Genomic DNA, 9571 nt, shown 5'->3' with positions numbered 1-9571 from the left:
TGCTGGCCTGATGCACGGCTGTCGGGATCCAGCCACCCACAGGCGGGCCAGGCCACAACCCTCAGGCTCTACACCGTGTCTGGGGCGCTCTCATGCTCCAGGGGCGCATTCTGACCCTCTGTGCTCTCCCCTGATGCAGACGATGTGGATGCCCGGCACGCTGTGGCAGTGGTTGACATTGACAAGGAGGTCGAGGCGGCTGCAGCAGTGGCGGTGGTCGAGCACCTCATGGCCTTCAGCACCACTGAGTTGCGTGGCTCCAAGGCGACGGCATCGCTGATGCCTGCCGTCGCCCTTGCTCACCCGCACCACCTCACACAGATGGGGTCCTGCAACGCCCGCTGCACATGGTGCATCGGCTCAGGCTCAATTACTCCACCTGGGGTCACGGCAGGTCAGCGAGTGGGCCTCTCACAGACAGCGGCCCGGGCGCTCAGCTCCAGCCCACCACATGGCCCAACTGTCACTTCAAAATAGTCGCCAGACACAGCAGCGACATCACAGTTAACGGCTGCCCTGCGAGCTGACATCATCAACAGCCCAGCTCGGCTAATCACCATACTGGCAGGTGCCATCGGCGGCAGGACATTTGGCATCAGCTTCGTGCAAGCACCGTAACGACGGGCGGTGAACCACTCGGTGGCCAAGATTGCCACATGATGGTCCGAGCTGCTTGCTGACAACACGTCAACCGCATTAAGCGTCAACCCGCTTTGGTGTCCACGCCTGTGATGTAGAGATAACGACCATAAACCAACCCATGACATTTGGCCCGTTACAGACTGGCAACGCAAACTCACGGCGGTGGCAGCCGCCACCAAGCTGCATAGTGCCCACGCAAGTAATGGCAGCCTGTTGGCAGATACGTGACCAGGATTCCCCAGGACGTGGGCCCACAGACAATGGGCGGAATGTTCTCTATTCTACATGAATGAATGTGAAGCCCAAGGTAATGAATCAGGAGTAAAACCATCAATGGAGCCACTGGAGAATGAGTTCAAGATAAAGAACAGGCCTGGAAGCACAAGGTGGGTTACAAGTGGTACTTTCATAGAATACCGTCACACATCCCAGATCAGGGTCTCACACAGAAAACTCTCACCAATCCAGATCAGAGTCTCACAAAGAACAACTTCACAAATCCCAAATCGAGGTCTAACACAGAACAACTTGACCAATCCCAGATCAGGGTCTCACAGAGAACACCTTCACCAATCACAGATCAGGGTCTCACACAGAACACCGTCCCATTCCCAGATCTGGGTCCCACACAGAACACCGTCCCAAACACAAGTCTGGGCAACACACAGAACACTGTCACCAATCCCAGGTCTGGGTCTCACACAGAACACCATCACCAATCCCAGATCAGGGTTTCACACAGAACACCATCACCAATCCCAGATCAAGGTCTCACACAGAACACCGTCACCAATCCCAGGTCTGGGTCTCACACAGAACTCCTTCACCAATCCCAGATCAGGGTCTCACACAGAACGCCGTCACCAATCCCAGGTCTGGGTCTCACACAGAACTCCTTCACCAATCCCAGATCAGGGTCTCACACAGAACACCATCCCAATCCCAGGTCTAGACCTCACATAGAACACCGTCACCAATCCCAGATCAGGGACTCACACAGAACACCATCCAAATCCCAGGTCTGGGCCTCACATAGAACACTGTCACCAATCCCAGATCAGGGTCTCACACAGAACACCTTCACCAATCCCAGTTCTGTGTGTCACACAGAAGTCATTCAAAGAGTACAGGGTGTGATGTTACAGTGAGTCAAAGCATGAAGTGAAGTTGTAGAATGAGCTCAAGAGTTTGGCGTGTGATGTTAACAGTGAGTTTTAGATGTGGGGTGTGGAGTTAGAGTGAGTCAGAGTGTGGGGAACGTTGTATCCCTGGTCTTGGTGTATTGGGTACACACCGCTCCCAGTCTGGGTGTACGGGTTACACACCGCTCCAGGTCTGGGTGTATTGATTACATATTGTTCCCAGACTGGGTGTACTGGGTTCACATTGCTCCTGGTAAGGGTGTACAGGGTACATACCGCTCCCGGTATGGTTGTACGGGGCACACACAGCTCCCAGTCAGGGTGTACAGGGTACACACCAATCCTGGACTGAGTGGAAGGGAACAATCACCACTCCATGGTCCATGCGTGCCTCTCACCTCTCCCGAATCATATCTTGTCATTGAAGTCGTCTCCTTCCCCGGAGATTATTTCACATGAATCCTGTTCCTGTGAACTCAACAAAGTTATGTTTCCTATTTTGTGTAACCGTGGCAACCTGATGTTTAGTTTTGATTTGGATGAATCTTGGGTTTCTTTCATCAGATTTGGCCTTCGGTGCGCCTCATTACTCCTGAACCCGTGCCAGGTGTTGTTGTTAACACTGGGTTGCCTCGGTGACTGAAAAGCAGAGTTGTTTGTTTTTGAGCAGACTGTTGCTGTGTCTCTGGAGAAGGCCCCAAGCCAGGCCCTTTAGCTAAGGTCAGCCACCGCCTGCAAGCTCAGTTCTGTTGGCTTGAGGTATACGGGAGGTCTGCGGTTGGATATTTAAGAGGGGAAACCTCAGCTCCTGAGGCTTGCTTGTTGAGAAATGTCTTCTGTGATCCAGCCTGCCACACTCCATGGCCTATGCCAGGCCATGCTCTTCTTGTCAGACAGATCAATCATATCGATTCTGAAGGCTCCAATAAAATGGCCGACAGCCTCTCTGAGCAGTTGACAAAATGGCTGACTGCTCCCCTGATCAGTTGACAAAATGGCTGACTGCCCCTCTGAGAGTTCGTTAAAATAGCTGACTGCCCCTCTGAGGGGTTGACAAAATGACCCACTGCCACTCTAAGGGGTCGATGAAATGGTCAACTTCCTCTCTGAGGGGTCAATGAAATGGCCTACTGCTTCTCTGAGGGGTTGACAAAATGACTGACTGCCCTTCTGAGGGGTCGATGAAATGGTCGACTGCTTCTCTCAGATGAAGACAAAATGGTCGACTGTCCTCTAAGGGGACAATAAAATGGCTGACTGGTCCTCTGTGAGGACAACAAAACATGCAACTTTCTAACTGTGGTAGAGCAATGAACTTGTTCAGAGCGGCCAACACAACATCTACCCATCTCTCAGCGGTGAACAAAAAGGTTGCCTCAGAGCAGCCTATAAAGTGGCTCACAACGGTGTGCCAACTCTTTTGGAATGTCCAACAAAACATCCAGTCGCCTGGAAGGATATAACAAAATGGCTGACCGTCCAGGAACAAAAAATGAGGATGGCCAATAAGAACCTCATGGATGAGGTGTGTGGTCATTGTCTATTTCCGCCCAGAGTTGGGGAGTCTAAAGTCAGACAGCATGGATTTAAGGTGAGAGGGTTGGAGATTTAAAGGGAATCTGAGGGGGTTCCTTCTGCACTCTGACGGCAGTGGGTGTATGGGACGACCTGCTGGAGGTAGAGGAGGGAAGGGGAGAGCAATTAGAACAGTTAAAATACACTGGGACGGTGATGGTTCAGAGGGGTACAGGCCAATGGGACGAGTTCAGAACTTGGGATGAGTTGATCTGAAAGACTGTTTCCATGCTGTAAGCACCGAGGAGTAGCAACCAAACTGATGGTTTGACTCTTCTAGAATTGAAAGGAACTGAGATTCTGCTTCAACAGAAACCAAGAAAGATCTCTTTCCAAAAATTCAATTTAATTTACACAGTTTGTCTATAAAATACATCTCTTTGTCATAATAAAAAGCTCTCTTTTAAGTTCCGAATTCTCCTGAACACTTTTCCCTTTGGTGTAAGGGGATGGGGGGTATATGGGCAGATTGGAGGGAGCCTTGAGAGATAGGCAGGAGTTGGGAGGGCCTTCACCATCACCTCCCTCCCCGGGAAGTGGTAGTGACCTTTCTCCGGACGTTTGACGATCCCACACCATGAACGCCTGGGCTGCCTTAGAATGCCCTTTGATTTCTGCTCAGCTCCTTACCCACCTGTGCACCTCGTCCATTTCACTCCCTCTGATGTCGTGATTGGGCCCTAAGCCCTTGAAGCTCAGGGCCCTGGATTCCCAGCTCCCCCACCAGAATTACCCCTTCCTCTGACCTCCAGTTCTCTCCTCACCTCCACCTGACTCTCCTCAACCTCCCATCCTCCAACCCACACTGTGACATCAGGGCTGGCTCCCAACTGTACTTCCATCCTGATGGCATAGCTGGTCGAGACATGGCCTCATGGTTCCAGAGACCGGAGTTTGATCCCCACTTCCCCTGCTGTGTGTGCACATGCACTAGAATATGTGTGTGTGCGTGTATGTAGTTTAAACCTTTTCCTGTGACTAGATGAGTTTCCCCTATCCCCTGGGGTCTCCAGTTTCCTCCCATGTTCCAGACGGTACTGTAGAACTCCCCCTCCCCCAAGTAGGTGGGTCAGGGGACAGAATCCAGTGGGGCCAGCGGTTTGGTGGGGGGTGGAGTAGCATTGTCAATGAAAATGCAGGATAGCTGTGAAAATGGGCAGCAAACAGTAGGGAGCGGAAGGACCTGCACTCCGCTCTACACAGACAACCATCGCTGCTCCATGCACCCTTCCACTCCAGGGATGGTGGTGGGTTAGTGGGGATGGGGTCCCTCCCTGCAAACAGCCCAGATATGTGCTGGGATTGAGGGAACCCACATGAGGTACCAAGGGAATTTTCCACACCTCCCATCTGCAGGAGGGAGGATCGACCAGGGAAGGGGGATCGACCAGGGAAGGGGGATCGACTAGGGAAGGGGGCTTTCCCACTGCTTCTCCCTCCCCCATTCCCCAACATGGCCTAGGGGCAGCAGGGGGGGTCATATTCTTCCCCAAGCAGCCCGTCAAAGTACAGAGGAGGGACGTCCAGACTCTCTTGGTGATTGGCAGTGGTCCCAGTGCTTCAAGAGCTGGTCAGGGACAGTGCAGGCTCATGGGTTGGGCTAATCCTTTTTAGCTGAGAGGGGAAAGGGGAAGGAGACTTCCCTCGTCTCCATCCCCTCTGGTGTTTCCTGCTGGGGTTTAGGGAGATTACAAATTGTTTGGGTCCTCGAGGGGCCAGGGCCTCATTGGGAGAGGACCTCGAGGGAATAGGATTTAGAGGGGCCGGATTCTCGAGGGGTCTGGTTCTTCACGAGGATGCCATGCTGATTTTTTCACCCCCGGACACGGTTAAGAAGGGGAGAGAGGAAGGGTCTCTGACCCTGGGACTGTGGTGAAGGTGAGGTGAGGAGAAGTTCCGTCTGGGGTGGTAGGAGGTGTCTTGAGACAGGGTGGTGAGGAGAGAATGCAGGGTCTCCGATCCCTGGGATTGTAGTGAGGCTGAGGAGTCCACTCCTCAATGAAGTATCTTCACTGATGTTCCTTCTCCGAGTGATGGGGGGAGAGAAGCGTTGGGCTCCTGGCCCAAATGCCACAATCAATCCAATGGGTGGGCCCTCTGTCCCAGTTGTGAGTCGCTCCACGTACTTGTACGTTTGTCTGGTCACTCGTACTCCGCCTTCCCTGCAGCTGTTGGGAAATGCAGTCATCACTCTGTCCTCACCCGCAGGGACATATGTACATCGAAACAGTGTGCACTGTCACATTCCTGCACTCGCACATTCACCAGCCCACTCCTGCACACACACTGATTGAAGCACTGCTGTACACACTCCCACAACACACATCTACGCAGGCACAGACATAAAAGCAGTACGCAAACACTGACACATTCCAACAGTTATGGGATAAATGGAATTGAAACAGGTGAGACTGTGGTTGAAGTACTGTGCGCAGTTCTTGTCTCCTGGCTGTAGGAAGGAAGAGGGGGTGGAAAAGATTTACTAGAACATTCCCAGAGACTAGAGGGGGCTTGGGTTATGAGGAGAGGCTGGGACTTTTCTCCCTGGAGCTTCGGAGGCTGAGAGGGGAGGCCTAAGAGAGGTTGATAAAATTAGGAAAGGTATGGAAACAGGGGGGGATGGTCATTGTCTTCCCCCCACCGCCACCACCCCCGGGTCGGGGCACAGGTGAGAGGGAAGGAGATTTAAAAGGCACCTGGGGGGGCGGGGGAGGCACCTTCTTCATGCAAGAGTGTGGTGGATGTCTGGGACGATTGTTGCGGGTGCATCATGACTGATATGCAGTTATTGTGTGGGATGGGAAAAGGTGTCCATTTTCACCCCTCTCCATCTCATCAACTCCACACAGGCCTACGAATGACTCTCCCAGCCTTTCCTTGTACCAGCAATCACCCCTCTGCATTCTGGGTCCTGGCCTGAAATGCTCTCTCCCATGCATGCTGCTCGCCTCACTGATTCCCCAGAGAGGCTCCATGCATATGGGTCAGTGTGTATGGGATCATCCCCCAGTGAGGGTCAGTATGTGGAACCAGTCTCCCAGTGACAGTCAGTTAGTGGGACCCATTCCCACAGTGAGGGACAGTGTGTGTTGGACATCTCCCCCATTGGGGAATCAGTGTAAGTGTGGGTCCGTATCCCAGTGAGGATCAATCTATGTGGCCTCCATCCACCAGTTAGGTTCAGTGAGTGGGACCTGTCCCCAGTGAGGGTCAATGTGTAGGACCCATTCCCCAGTGAGGATCAATGTGTGCATGACCAGTATCCCAGTAAACATCAGTGTGTGACCTGTTCCCCAGTGAGGTTCAGTGAGTTTGTGACCCATCTCCCAGTGAGGTTCAGTGTGTGAAACCTGTCCCCTTGTGCAAGTCAGTGTGTGTGTGTGTGTGTGTGTGTGTGTGTGTGTGTGTGTGTGTGTGTGTGTGTGTGTGTGTGTGTGTGTGGGGGGGGGAGGAGGAGACTTGTCCTCTTGTGTGAGTCTGTGTGTGGACCCATCCCCTCGTCTGAGTCAGTGTCTTTACCCCAGCTTTGTTGCATGGGACAAGGTACTGGGTATCTCGCATGGAGCAACACTGCCACCTAGTGCTCCATAGTGAAGTGGAGGCAGCAGCAGCAACAATAGTAACTCTCACTTATGATGCAGTTTTGTCGTGTCACAGTAGTTCTCCATGAACTGCTTGGATTTTAAAGCAGTTAGGCTCTTGTTGGCAGGGCTGAAGGTTATTGACCCAGACAGCTCCATTACAGTGCCATCAACACTGTCAGAGAGCCAGACAGCACCGTCACGTTCCTAGAAAGCACTCAATAGAGCAGCAACAGCCCCTTTGGCTCACTCCTTCAAGTATTGTTTGCTTCGTCCTTCTTAACACTTCCTGTCCCTCAGTGCCCTTTAGCTGTTGTAATTCTGGCAGTTTGGTTACAAAGTCTGTGACTGTCCACTTTATCCACATTCCTCCTGATTTTATAAATCTGTTTCAGGTCCCGCCGGCGAGAAATGTCCCAGCCTCTCCTCCTAATTTGATCTCTTCAGCCCCATCTGCACTCATTCCAACTCATTGATGTCCTTCCCACAGCTGGGTGACCAGAACACCACACTTGCTTCAAGTGTGGTCACACCGACACCTGTATCGTGATACCCTGACCAGCGCTTCAAACTATATGCCTCAACTTCCAATGAATGATGCTCCTGTTACCTCCCCAGGTCTGTGTCCTTCAGCATGCCCTGGGTTCCCATTATTCACTGGGTGTCCCTCCCCAAATGACAACACCTTGCACTCCATCCCCACCTTCTGGTCTGGTCCTTGTCGTAAACATCCTCACCGTACAGTGCGGAGAAACAGGACTGCAGATGCCAGAATCAATCTGCAAAATGTAGAACAGCCAGAGGGGACTCAGAGAGTCTCCGTGAGGGAGAGATGGTCAGTCAATGTTTTGGATCAGGATCCTTCGCCGAGAATGTTGACTGGGAAGCTGTCCCACCCTCTGAGACCCTACCAACTGCTTTCATGTGCTTTGGGGGAAGGAGAGGTGATTGATTGAGAAGTACACTGTAAATAGTAGGGGACTGAGGAGTGCAATGGAACAAAGAGACCTGGTAATTATTCCCTGAAAGTAGCATCACAGGTAGACAGGGTATCAAGAAGGCTTTTGGTATCTTGGCCTTTATAAATCCAAGTATTGAGTGTAGGAGTTGGGATGTTATGGTGAGGTTGTATAAGGCACAAATTTGTGCAGTTCTGGTCACCAAACTACAGGAAAGATATCAGTGAGATTTAAAGAGTGCAGAGAAGATTTACCAGGATGTTGCTGGGTCTTCAGGAGTTGAGTTACAGGGAAAGATTAAACTGGAGCGTAGAAGAGCGAGGGGAGATTTGATAGAGGTTCACAAAATTATGAGGGGATATTGACAGAGTAAATGTGAGCAGACTCTTTTTCCTGAGATTAGGAGATATAAATATGAGAGCATATGGCTTTAGGGTGAAAGGGAAAGGTTTGGGGGAACTTCTTTGGTGGGAGTGTGGAACAAGCTGCCATCTGACGTGGTAAATGTGGGCTCACTCTTAAGTTTTAAGAATAAATTGGATGGGAGAGCCTGGAGGGTTATGAAATGGGTGCAGGTCAGTGGGACTAGCGGAATGATCTGGCACAAGCTGGAAGGGCTGAATAGCCTGTTTTCTGTGCTGTAGTGTTGTATGGTTTTAAATGTTTGAGGGGGAAAATCCAAGGATGTACATTGTAAGGACCTTCCCCAAGTGAAGGGCTCCAGATCTTAAAGGAGGTAGTGGAGGTGGAAATTCCAGAGCAGCCCGTTTCATATGGAAGGAAAGTAACTCTGCCTGGGTCAGAAACTCGTGAAGAGCCACAAGATCTGTTCTGAAACCCTTGCTCTTTGTGATCTCTATAAATGACCTGAATGAAGAGGCGGGAGGATGGGTCAGTAAGTTTGCAGATGACACAAAAGTTGGAGGAATTGTGGATGGAGCTGAAGGTTACAAAATTAAATAGACAGGATGCAGAGTTGGGCGGAAAAGTGGCTAATGGAGTTCAATCCAGATAAGTGTGAGGTGATGCAAACCAGAAGGACAAACCAGAAGGCTGGGTACAGGGTTAATGGTCAGTTACTTAGAAGTGTGGGGTTGAAATCCAAACATCTTTCAACGTCACTGCATGAGTTGATAAGAAAGTCTATGGGCTTCATTAATAGGGGGATTGAGTTCAGGAGTAGAGAGGTCACGTTGCAACTCTACAAATCTCTGGTGAGACCCCACTTAGTATTCAGTTCTGGTCACCTCATTATCAGAAAAATGCTGAAGCTGTGGAGAGGGTGCAGAGGAGATTTACCAGGATGTTGCCTGGATTAGGGAACAGGTCTTATGAGGCAAGGTTAGCAGAGTTGGGACTTTTCACTTTGGAATGTAGAAGGATGAGAGGAGACTTAATAGAGGTCAACAAAATAATCCTTTAAGATCTGGAGACCTTCACTTGGGGAAGGTCCTTACAATGTACATCCTTGGATTTTTCCCCTCAAGCATTTAGAACCATACAACACTACATGAGGCATAGATAGGGTGGACAGCCAGTGTCCAATTCCCTGGGCAGGAATAGCAACCAGAGGACATATGTACAAAGTGAAGGGAGGGAAGTTTAGGGGTAATTTATTTTTTTTTATTTTTTTTTTACACAGAGAGTTGTAGGTGCCAGGATTGCCTTGCCA

The 9571-nt window shown here is 50.9% G+C and overlaps 1 protein-coding gene across 5 annotated transcripts in view; it reads right to left on the bottom strand.

Moving 5' to 3' along the window:
• Nucleotides 1-3688: 3688 nt before the first annotated feature.
• Nucleotides 3689-9571, bottom strand: part of LOC138764627 (uncharacterized) — a 120547-nt gene continuing 114664 nt past the window's right edge. For all 5 annotated transcript variants that reach the window (XM_069940781.1, XM_069940777.1, XM_069940779.1 and 2 more), the window contains one exon: nucleotides 3689-5527. In XM_069940781.1, the coding sequence (XP_069796882.1) occupies nucleotides 5502-5527 (26 nt within the window). In that variant the 3' untranslated portion in view covers nucleotides 3689-5501. The remainder of the gene's footprint in view (nucleotides 5528-9571) is intronic.

This window comes from Narcine bancroftii, chromosome 5 (assembly GCF_036971445.1).
Source record: "Narcine bancroftii isolate sNarBan1 chromosome 5, sNarBan1.hap1, whole genome shotgun sequence".
Lineage (NCBI taxonomy): Eukaryota > Metazoa > Chordata > Chondrichthyes > Torpediniformes > Narcinidae > Narcine > Narcine bancroftii.
Note: the sequence above shows the minus strand (reverse complement) of the source record. Positions and strands in the feature narration are given on the sequence as shown.